Source organism: Bos javanicus, chromosome X, assembly GCF_032452875.1.
Source record: "Bos javanicus breed banteng chromosome X, ARS-OSU_banteng_1.0, whole genome shotgun sequence".
NCBI lineage: Eukaryota > Metazoa > Chordata > Mammalia > Artiodactyla > Bovidae > Bos > Bos javanicus.
In genome coordinates, this window is record NC_083897.1 from 112,612,202 (window position 1) to 112,625,052 (window position 12,851).

The 12,851-nt window shown below is 34.7% G+C and overlaps 1 protein-coding gene across 9 annotated transcripts in view; it reads left to right on the forward strand.

The window, feature by feature from the left end:
• The window catches only part of DMD (dystrophin), a 2,228,404-nt gene that overhangs the window by 183,284 nt on the left and 2,032,269 nt on the right, over positions 1 to 12,851 (forward strand). For all 9 annotated transcript variants that reach the window (XM_061410475.1, XM_061410469.1, XM_061410467.1 and 6 more), the window contains exon 2: positions 4,611 to 4,672. In XM_061410475.1, coding sequence (XP_061266459.1) covers positions 4,611 to 4,672 — 62 coding nt within the window. The remainder of the gene's footprint in view (positions 1 to 4,610; positions 4,673 to 12,851) is intronic.

Consider the following 12,851-nt stretch of genomic DNA (forward strand, 5'->3'; position numbering starts at 1 on the left):
GCATATTTGTGTTAGTAGAAGAAAATCACTCATAAACAAACCCTAGAGGAAATAAAATAAAATATATGTTTCTTGAAATGATTAAATAGGAGTATATAGTCACTTTCTGATAAAAGAATTTTCACTTGATTCTTTTCTCCTCTTTCTTGATGATTTCATGTTAACATCTCCTACTATAGACTGTGTATCTACAACAACATACTCGTATCAAAATAGTCTCTATAAGCTCTGTAATGATTTATGTATGTAGGTTTATATGTGTCAACTTTAACTATGAATGTATAGGTGATCATGCTTAAAATGGTCAAATTTTAAGTAATATGATAAATTATAGTAGAAATAGATTTAACTATGCTGTGCTGTGCTTAACCACACAGTCATGTCCAACTCTTTGCGACCCTCTAGACTACAGCCCACCAGGCTCTTCTGTCCATGGAGATTCTCCAGATAAGAATACTGGAGTGGGTTGCCATGCCCTCTTTCAGGGGATCTACCCAAACCATGGATCAAACCCAGGTCTCCCACATTGCAGGCAGATTCTTTACCATCTGGGCCACCAAGGAAGCCCAAGAATACTGGAGTGGGTGGCCTATCCCTTCTCCAGAGGATCTTCCCGACCTAGGTGTTGAACCGGGGTTTCCTGTGTTGCACGCGGATTCTTTACCAGCTGAGCTATCAAGGAAGCCCCAGATTTAACTATATACAAATGTAAAATTTTAGCATAATAAGAATGAAACAAGAATTGAAAAAAAGACCACTTGAGAACATATATTTGTTCATTGACTAAGCGTAAGTAGCTTAATTTACAATAGTGATTTTTAACTTGGATTTCATGGAATCTTTGGCAGGGAGGTCAGTTAACCTCATGAACCTGTATATAAATATGTGTGTATAGGCATTTTTTTCTGTAGAAAAGGATTATTATTTTTTTTTATCAGATGATCAAATGGAATCCATGACTTGAAATGTTTAAAAACTACTAATATATGACCTCATTCTAATTAATTTTATTTATCAAGTGCTCGATAGATACATGAGCAGAGAATATAAACAAGTATTTTGGAAAGAGTAGAAACATATAGAATAAATAAATGTATAAATTGTGTTCTGTTTAGTTAGTAATCAAACAGATTCAAATTATAGCAAGCATCAACTATCTCTTTGTATCTAATAAAACCACATTTGTCCAAAAATACAAGCAAAAAATATGCTATCAACAATGTAAACTCACTCTTTCTGATACCACTAAAAATTGGTATGACCATTGGGAAAGCAATATGACATTATTTAGTAAAAGCCATAAAATTTTCCATAATGTTGACTCAGTAATTTCTTCTAAGACTGTTATACAGCAGAAGTTGGAAAAGAATTCATGAAGATGTTCATTATGATGGAATCTCTAATAGCAAACAAAAGGAAAAGGTAGCCCATATGATGTTTATGGTAAAATAAGTAAAAACATAAAATGAAGAATATTATTGTGGCTAAGTAAAATTCATGTTTGGGGAGGGTTGTAATGTGCAGACACATAACTTTTGGTGATCCTTGTATGTTAAAATATTTTTGTCATAGTAATATATGACAAAAATTGAAACAACAAATATTAATTAGCAAATATAAGAACATTATTATATAAAATATTAACAAATCATACGGTATCATTAAATGGTTCAATTTTCACTTCTAGATAAACACATGTAGACATGCAGGTTATTCACTCTAAAATCCCAGGATGTCATTCACATAGGTTACAACATACATGGAACACCCTGGGTTGTTCAAAATAAGGCTCTAATTTCATGACTATTTTTTATTTGTGTTAATATATTCACCTTTTATGACTCTAATCACCTTGTAGTAGTCCATATTATCTATACAGTCATAATGGTCACTGTGAAAAGACATGGACTTTGATTCAAATAATCTATAGCAGTTCATCTCTGTCACTTATCAGTTTTATTCCTTCTGAGCTTGTAGTTTTAATGTATAAAATGGTAAATTACATATGGACTGATTGAAATAGTATATGTAAAACAGCTTTGTAAACAATAAGATAGTAATGTTATATCTTATAATAATGATAAAATTAGTATTATTACTATTTGTCATTTTAAAGAAAATAAATGTTACTATACAAAAAGAAAACATTAGCAGGTAACTCATGGAAGGCATATTTTTCTTGCATTAAAAGCAAAAGAGGTACAAGAATACATTTAGTGAAGATGTTTATATGATGAAGCTCACATTTAGTGCTTTTTACACAGCAAATGCATATTTTGCACATAATGTCAAGGTTTCCCTTCTGCCTTCAAGGCCTATCTAAAAATTGTTCTTTGTACATATAATCAAAAACAATAAAAATATTGCTTTACTACCCACTTTTCATTTAAAAGCATCTGGAACAAATCTCTTCAAACACCCTCATATTCAGCTTTTGGTGAAGATGTTTGGGTATGTTTTAAAAACCTCTGGATGAATGCTTTCAAATGACTCATTCATTCTCCCATGTCTGACAGATAGGATATATATGAATATGTAGGAAAAATAAGTGGAATTTCAAATAAGGTTATTAAGTTTTGTGAATATATGTGTATGCCATTGAGAAGTAGACCTGTACAGACCTGTCTTTCTTTATAGCAAGTCCGTGAAAAAGGTTAAATCTTGACCATCTGAAATTCTGTTTATTTATTATTATTATTATTATTATAAAGAGTATATTAGATTTATGGCAGTAATATTCAAAAGAGGCTAGATTAGGTTTAAAAGCTATTAGTACCTAGTTTTATTTATTCACACTTGTCAACAAAGGAAAGATTTCTATGTTATAGCTATCATGTATCCTCTACTGTGTGAATAATGTTGATATTTGACCATACACAGTAGCTTGTGGGAGTAACACAAATAAGGAGGGAGTATTTTGCGATGCTAAATAACATTTTTCTCATCTAGGAAAATGGTTTTAGGTTTATTATTTTTCCACTATTCTCTTTTATATTGCTTAAGAATATCTACTTATGGATTAATAATACTCTTTAAAGATAAACAGACATTCTTAATGCATAGATACCTGTGTCATAGGAAAGTGATTGTTTACTGTATATCATCTGTTTTCAGAAGCAGTGGAGATTGACTACTGAAAAATAATATGAGAGCAAATGAGGTTGTTTCCTGAGGGCATTTTAATAAGGGTTCTTTTGACCCATGTAAATAAAATATGAAATGTCTCAATTTTAAGTCTCTCTCACATACACTCATTTATTCAACATTGACTAATATGATTACATTTACAGTAATTTCAAGATAAGCTTCAGCATCAAAAAAGCATTTTAATAAATCACAATTGATGATTTTCCTGTCCATTGGACTTAATACTAACTTCCGGCTTTGGAAAAAAGAGATAATTTTTAGAAGCTTGAATTCTGCGAAGCTCTTTCTTAATAATTGTCCACCCTAATCTCTTGGTGTAAGAAGTCCTTGGGGATTTTCCTTTGAGTGTATTTGTATACATAATCCATGAAGAGTATCATTTGCATTTTGATTTGAAATTTCCTGACTTTTAGATGAAGAGAAGTGCTAGAAATTTTGTAGTTTTATGATCCCCCTTCCTCTAATGTATTCACATATTGATCAAATATTTTCTGAGCTTTTAATTTGTGCAGACAGTATGCTAGGTTCTGGGGTACAGAGATAAGCAAGACATGATCCTGATCATCAGGAAACCTCTCCTATAATGGGAAAAGGCTATGTTAGGGGCCTGTGTTAGAGTATGCAGGTATTACAAAGGAGGGAAAAATAATTTCCTCATGGACTGGAAATGGGGAAAACAGTACTCTTGCCTGGAGAATCCCATGGATGGAGGAGCCTGGTGGGCTGCAGTCCATGGGGTCGCTAAGAGTCTGGCACGACTAAGCGACTTCCCTTCCACTTTTCACTTTCATGCATTGGAGAAGGAAATGGCAACCCACTCCAGTGTTCTTGCCTGGAGAACCCCAGGGACGCCGGAGCTTGGTGGGCTGCCATCTCTGGGGTCACACAGAGTCGGACACGACTGAAGTGACTTAGCAGCAACAGACAATTATTTATTTTGATTCTATTGGAGTATCTACTCATTATAGTTGTTTTGTTGGTGTTTAGTCACTAAGTTGTGTCCAACTCTTTTGTGACCCCATGAACTGTAGCCCGCCAGGCTCCTCTGTCCATGGGATTTCCCAGGCAAGGATACTGGAGTGGGTTGCCATTTCCTTCTGCAAGGGATCTTCCAGACTGAGGGGTCGAACCCACATCTCCTGCATTGGCAATTAGATTCTTAACCATTGAGTCACCAGGGAAGCACCACTATTAATAAATAGTCTCTTTTTTAATGCTTTTATATAGTATTTGAATGAGTATGGACTTGACTCTATCAATTATTTTTCAGATTTCATTTTAGTTTGGATGCTCAGTAGCAACATCACTCATGTTCAATTTCATTATCAGTGAATTTACTACTAAGTATAAAATAACACTAATGTATATTAACAGAAAGTTTTTTGGTTGTAAAATATGAGAGATATCCAAAGTTGCTTCTTAACGCTATCCCTTTGTCTTTCTTCTATCTCTTTACATTGTAGATGAAAGAGAAGATGTTCAAAAGAAAACATTCACAAAATGGATAAATGCACAATTTTCTAAGGTAAGGATATTTTGTTGCTCCTCTATTGAAACATGACGCTGATTTTTCAAAATGAACTCTGTATCTGTGCAATTTAAATGTCCATATTGTTTTTCTCATAGTCTTTGTTTTAACTGTACAAATCTGGGAATATTGTATTGACTTTTAATTAAGGAAGAAGCAACAGAATATGTGGTAAAGAGAAATTATTTAATTTGATAAAACATATCTTTGATTCTTCTTCATAATATTAGTTTCTTTAACAACATAAGTAACCAGAGGATTTTGTCAGCAATCTTCATCAAGTAGCTGGTATATGTCATACACTAGAAGAAGATAGGAGAAATCTTTATTGTTCTGAAAACAATCATTTTATTGGTCCTTCTTGATCTTTACAAAGTACAAGAAAAATGAATAGGCTATTTGGCCCCAAATGATAAGTTTCTTCTCTTTATATGTAGACATCAATCCATACTCCTAATATTTATTTATTTTGCAAATGTAACTAACTCGTGATCAATAGCACAATTCTAGATAATTTTTACATGAACACAGAGTAAAATATTCTTACCTTGAAAGCTACCATTAAGAGTGAAATATAAGGGGTTTGCTGTGGGTTTCAAGGCTAGAAAGACTTGATTTATATTTAATAATTGTGGATTGGGCAAATCAGTCAAATGTTTTCTAAGTCGGTTTCCTCATCCTTCTATTGTGTGTGTGTGTGTGCGCGTACCTGTATAATCCGTCAAATACAGATAATGGAAGTATAAAACTAATAAAATATGGATCCTATATGCAAGGCTTTAAGAGAAGTAAAATGGCAATAATGGTTATTTTGTGTGTTATTGTGATGATTAAAAGAGGTACACTGTGTGAGAATTTCTAGCACAATGCCTGACACCCTTAATATATATAAATTACTCTTTTCTTGAGCCTGTCTCACTTTGTGAAAATCTTGGCAGTAGATCCAAAAAATCTACTAGAAGATATGGTCTAAAAAGTGTCCCCTTTCCTACTTCAAAAGTTTTTAGAGTATCATCCATTCTTTGTGGTATTTGACAGCAGAATTGCACCAGGTACTCTTTAGCGTATTGGCAAGAAGTAAAGTTACTGAATTTTAACTAATCAAATTTCATTTATATTTACTTGCTGAGGTAATTAATAAGTTGCTATTACAGAACTTTAATAAACATAGGAATGAAATATGTTTTAAAAATCTCAACTTTTTTAAAGTTAAGTGGCATGCAAATAATATAAAAAGAGCAAATTATAATAATACAAATGAAAAATAAACTCAGAAATATTTAGGATAGGAACTCATAATTCTGAGACTATTTATCAGATAGCTGTGTATGGTTTAATTGCTATATCTAGTGGCCTCATTGAAATTTTCTTAATTTCAGAACTTTGTAGCAGACAATAGATAAAAGCTTTCAAACAAATCTATCAACAAATCAAGTGTATAGAGATTTTTTCATAATAATTATGTATGTAATAATAATAATGTATTCTGAATGTTTGAATTAAACTAGTTATTTTAATAAGGGTTGTAAACATGATAGACATTGTTAATTCTCATTCCCACAAATCTAAATAGATCATCAGTCTCTGTACACATTTCTAAGTGTTGTTTACCATAATGCATGTGCTAATAAACAAACGTAATTTGATATCTTATATTCCGTGAAAAATTGTGAGCACTGTCTTAGGCACTCCCTACCCTAAGGAGCCCTCATATTTTAAAAGCTGTGGAATAATCACACACATGAATGTGTTTACTATATTTTTTACAAATAGTCTGCCCCCAAATTCAACTCCCACTTATTTCATTTATTTTATAAGTGTTCTCCCTGAACGTATTAAAGTTGGATCAGGAGAGTCACCATTCGTATTTGGGCATATCCTAGGTATCAGGATTATAAATAAATATATAAATCTTTATAAATATATTTATAAAGATAGAGGGAAACTATTTAGAGATAAAATTTATATGAGTATATATGTGTATGTGTGTGTGTGTGTTGATTTTTCATTTAGAGATCTGAAAGATATTTTCCATGTTACCTGGTTTCTTTCTTGCCATGACTTCAGGTTGGATGACTAAATTTTATCTAGATGCTTTTGAAGATAATGAGAAGAGAAAGCTAATTGATTCAGTTTGAGCTACTCGGTGGTACCAAAAGATAAACATAGCTGTGAGATATGTCATTTGACATATATTTATTTCACTGCTACCTGGAATTGAGCAGAAGTCTAGGCCTATGGGAGGCACCAAATTAGTTTAAAGTTGAATTTTCTGATCTCATGGAACATACATATTTGGGAGATGTTGGATAATTGCTAAACGGAGTAGCACTAAGTAGTCTCTAGGTAGTCAGAGAAAGCAATACTGAGTTAGAGTGAATCCAGAAACCTTTAGGAAGCAAACTCTACTGATTGAGAGACTCTAAAGTAAGGAACATCAGAGAGCGAGGCAAGAATGTGTGTTTTCTTTATAACCCCATTTATCATTACTAGTGCACCAAATATGTATAATAAATACATTTGGTGAGTAGTACAAATAATTAAATATATACTAAATTTAAGAGAATTAGACATTCTGAATGAAAAGAAAACTTGAGGAAGGCTTTAAAAAGAGAGAAAAAGCAGTGAAACATTATCATCTGTCTGTGTGGTAAATTGGACAGAGAGAAACACATACAACAAAAATAAAGATGAATATGATGAGGTAAAAGGGTTATCAGTTAGGCATGTATACACATATACACCTTTGTATAGTATCTGTAAAGTATAGGGAGACAGCAAAGTAGTTTCTGGTTATTTTATAAGGCTACATAAGGGATAGTTTAAGGGGAAAATGTGATTAAATATAACCTTATCATTTTGTGTCATTTGAAGCTTAACATATCTTTGTAGTAAATCCAACTGATTTTTTAACTTTTCCAGTACCATTTTAAAATAGGCCCTATCTCTTTTTCTAAATAAGTCTTCTATTAACCTTCAATTCCCAAAAATTTTACTAGAATGTGATTTATCACATCTATTCTATAAAGATAAACAATATTTATCACCACATAAACACAAAGCCATTGCTAGGTAAGATTAATTCAAGGTAAATGTTTTCTTCTTGTAATTTATAGCTATTTTATAATCCTAAAAAATGTTTAGTATTTACTGTACCACAAATATAATTCACATTATAAACATCTTGCACATTGACACAAGTTCTTTCAAAAAATCATTTAAGGAAAGTACACTTTTGTAATCATGACCACCAATAATTTTGTCATAAAACTCCCTTGATGTTTGCATTAGAGGAAAAAGCAATTTGTGGGGTAAAATATTTACTACTAGATCAATGGAAAGATTTAAACCATCTATCAGTGAGTTATATGATGAGTTTGATCCAATGCTGGATTTAGCAATTAACTTTTTTCCATCTTCTAACTTCACTTTCTGTAATTTTTCCAAAAGTAGTAGATAACTTTGTACTAGACTTATATGAAGTAAAACTGTGTAATTGATTTTGTCTGTGAACTTCTCAAAGGTTTATGATACGATGATGTCTTCATTGCCACATATGTCTTCATTGCCACAAAGTATGTGCGTGTCTGCTTAGTCACTAGTCATGTCCAACTTTTGAAACCCCATGGACTGTAGCCTGTCAGGCTCCTCTGTCCATAGGATTTCCCAGGCAAGAACACTGGAAGGGATTGCCATTTCCTTCACCAGGAGATCTTCCCAACCCAGGGATCGAACTCATGTCTTCTGCATGGCAGGAGGATTCTTTACTCCTGAGCCACAAGGGAAAGCCCATGCAATGTACATGCCCATGCCAAAAATACCTGATACACCCTCTCATGATAACAATAACATGAGGTACAATCAACTGAAGCAACATATTTTCCCAAGAATTCACCATAATTTACCATCTTGCCAGAATAATGAACATGATATAATATAAATTCACACTAAAATTGTGAGTCAGTAAACAAGACTTCTTTACACAGCTCTGTACCATGGAGCCTTAGGAGAAATCACTATATCCACACTTGAAGACATTTCAGAAAGGTACATCTAAAATTCAAATTCTTTCAGTCTTGTTTTCCTTATATGTCTAGTTCTACTTTATGAGAAAACATATATTAAAAATGGTATAAATAGAAAACAAAATATTACCAATTTTTCTATCATGTAATATATTTTCTGAATTGAATGAATAGCATATTTAGGCACTTCTTTGGATGCCTGCTCATTTCTTTCCTGAAGTTGGTTTTGGCTACTCTCTTTGGATGGAACAGAGAGAATAGAGCGTATATTTATATTTCATCATCTTGCCACACTCTCTATGCAAATCCATGCCCTCAGTATGCACACACACACACACACACACATATACAAACACACAAACATGCAGGCACACACAGTAAGCATATTATATATTTAAAATTAGTTGAACACTTTCATTATATAAAAGGAGGATACTGAGACAGGGGAAAAACATTGTTTCAGTGCAAGAGATAACGATTTGTATATACCTTTCCACTATGTCAGTTCTAAACGTATATGTATTAAAAAGTTTATCAGTTCAGTTCAGTTCAGTCGCTCAGTCGTGTCCGACTCTTTGCGACCCCATGAATCACAGCACGCCAGGCCTCCCTGTCCATCACCAACTCCCAGAGTTCACTCAGACTCACGTCCATCGAGTCAGTGATGCCATCCAGCCATCTCATCCTCTGTCGTCCCCTTCTCCTCCTGCCCCCAATCCCTCCCAGCATCAGAGTCTTTTCCAATGAGTCAACTCTTTGCATGAGGTGGCCAAAGTACTGGAGTTTCAGCTTTAGCATCATTCCTTCCAAAGAAATCCCAGGGCTGATCTCCTTTAGAATGGACTGGTTGGATGTCCTTGCAGTCCAAGGGACTCTCAAGAGTCTTCTCCAATACCACAGTTCAAAAGCATCGATTCTTTGGCTCTCAGCCTTCTTCACAGTTCAACTCTCACATCCATACATGACCACAGGAAAAACCATAGCCTTGACTAGACGAACCTTTGTTGGCAAAGTAATATTTCTGCTTTTGAATATGCTATCTAGGTTGGTCATAACTTTCCTTCCAAAGAATAAGCGTCTTCTAATTTCATGGCTGCAGTCACCATCTGCAGTGATTTTGGAGCCCCCCACAAAATAAAGTCTGACACTATTTCAACTGTTTCCCCATCTATTTCCCATGAAGTGATGGGACCAGATGCCATGATCTTCGTTTTCTGAATGTTGAGCTTTAAGCCAACTTTTTTAATCTTCACTTTCACTTTCATCAAGAGGCTTTTGAGTTCCTCTTCACTTTCTGCCATAAGGGTGGTGTCATCTGCATATCTGAGGTTATTGATATTTCTCCCAGCAATCTTGACTCCAGCTTGTGTTTCTTCCAGTCCAGCGTTTCTCATGATGTACTCTGCATATAAGTTAAATAAGCAGGGTAACAATTTACAGCCTTGACGTACTCCTTTTCCTATTTGGAACCAGTCTGTTGTTCCACGTCCAGTTCTAACTGTTGCTTCCTGACCTGCATATAGGTTTCTCAAGAGGCAGATAAGATGGTCTGGTATTCCCATCTCTTTCAGAATTTTCCACAGTTTATTGTGATCCACACAGTCAAAGGCTTTGGCATAGTCAATAAAGCAGAAATAGATGTTTTTCTGGAACTCTCTTGCTTTTTCCATGATCCAGCGGATGTTGGCAATTTGATCTCTGGTTCCTCTGCCTTTTCTAAAATCAGCTTGAACATCAGGAAGTTAACGATTCACATATTGCTGAAGCCTGGCTTGGAGAGTTTTGAGCATTACTTTACTAGCATGTGAGATGAGTGCAATTGTGTGGTAGTTTGAGCATTCTTTGGCATTGCCTTTCTTTGGGATTGGAATGAAAACTGACCTTTTCCAGTCCTCTGGCCACTGCTGAGTTTTCCAAATTTGCTGGCATATTGAGTGCAGCACTTTCACAGCATCATCTTTCAGGATTTGAAAGAGCTCAACTGGAATTCCATCACCTCCACTTGCTTTGTTTGTAGATATTAAGGCCCACTTGAGTTCACATTCCGGGATGTCTGGCTCTAGGTCAGTGATCACACCATCATGATTATCTGGGTCGTGAAGATCTTTTTTGTACAGTTCTTCTGTGTATTCTTGCCATCTCTTCTTAATATCTTCTGCTTCTGTTAGTTCCGTACCATTTCTGTCCTTTGTCGAGCCCATCTTTGCATGAAATGTTCCCTTGGTATCTCTAATTTTCTTGAAGAGATCTCTAGTCTTTCCCATTCTGTTGTTTTTCTCTATTTCTTTGCATTGATCACTGAAGAAGGCTTTCTTATCTTGCTATTCTTTGGAACTCTGCATTCAGATGTTTATATCTTTCCTTTGCTCCTTTGCTTTTCGCTTCTCTTCTTTTCACAGCTATTTGTAAGGCCTCCCCAGACAGCCATTTTGCTTTTTTGCATTTCTTTTCCATGGGGATGGTCTTCATCCCTGTCTCCTGTACAATGTCACGAACCTCATTCCATAGTTCATTAGGCACTCTATCTATCAGATCTAGGCCCTTAAATCTATTTCTCACTTCCACCGTATAATCATAAGGGATTTGATTTAGATCATACCTGTATGGTCTAGTGATTTTCCCTACTTTCTTCAATTTAAGTCTGAATTTGGCAATAAGGAGTTCATGATCTGAGCCACAGTCAGCTCCTGGTCTTGTTTTTGCTGAGTGTATAGAGCTTCTCCATCTTTGGCTGCAAATAATATAATCAGTCTGATTTCGGTGTTGACCATCTGGTAATGTCCATGTGTAGAGTCTTCTCTTGTGTTGTTGGAAGAGGGTGTTTGTTATGATCAGTGCATTTTCTTGGCAAAACTCTATATATCCACAATACAAGAGGGGCTTCCCTGGTGGCTCAGTCGGTAAAGAATCTGCCGGCAATGCAGGAGACCTGGGTTTGATCCCTCAGTTGGGAAGATCCCCAGGAGAAGGAAATGGCAACCCATTTCAGTACTCTTCCCTGGAAAATCCCATGGACAGAGGAGCCTGGTAGGCTATAGTCCGAGGGGTCACAAGAGTAGGACATGACTTGACATGACTTATTAGGACTAAACTACCACAGTGTACAAGGGGCCTGACTATCAGAAGTAATAAAGCAGAGCTGCTGTGTCATGGAAGGTTCACCATAAATATGAACAGGCACAAACCAGTATGCTCTTGGCTTTCTGTTTCTCCCTCTAGTTGGTATCAGGAAGAATTTGGTCACTAGGGAGATTGAATGGCAGTGAACTAAGTCTCTGAATCATGATAATATGCCCATATAAGGCATTGGTAGCACTTGAATTATTTGATATGATTGTTTTGGAGAGATGAATATTGGTACAGAAGACTATAGAAATCCTCATTTCAGAAATAGTGAAGAATAGGAACTTTTTGGTTCCAACATATCCTTATGTTAATAATGCTCTTGAGAAATGCTTTCATGGTTAGTTGCTGTATTGACCTCATGAGATAAATATTCAGGATGAGCTAATGAGATTTAGGTGGCTTACTCAAGGTAAAGGAAAGGGATGAAGCTGGAAGCCAGGAAACTGGACTTTAAACCCCATGATATTTCCATATTTGTTACTATTGTGACAACTACTCCATCTACAAAATGCTGCATTTTTCTTGGGACACGTCATACAATTGATAGGTTTTATGAGAAGTAGAAAAGGATTTTGAGTTCATTGAAAATTTGAGAAGAGATTTAATGCTTGCAATACCAACAGAAACTTTAACCTACCTTTGGATGTTTAATGACCCCAAAACTCAATCACTGTTGAGGAAGACTTTTAATTGATTCTTTCCAAGTGATTTCTAATACATTAAATTTTAAACCTTTTACATGTTATATTTTAGTGAGTGACATAATCTAATTTTTAATATCATCAGTAAATTGTGGATATTGTTACATATTAATATTGATTTTTATTTCCATTAGACATTAGCAAATTTTTATGTGTAAGAGATAATTTAAATATTGATTTAAAATAATTTGGTGAGAAATGTAAGGTATTGCTTTACTGGCATGTGGGCTCCGTGACATCTACACAAAGTGTTAAGATGACTTCAAGAATGATATGTCTAGTGTTTGCAATAGAGATGATTATGCTAATGGTCTAATCCATTGA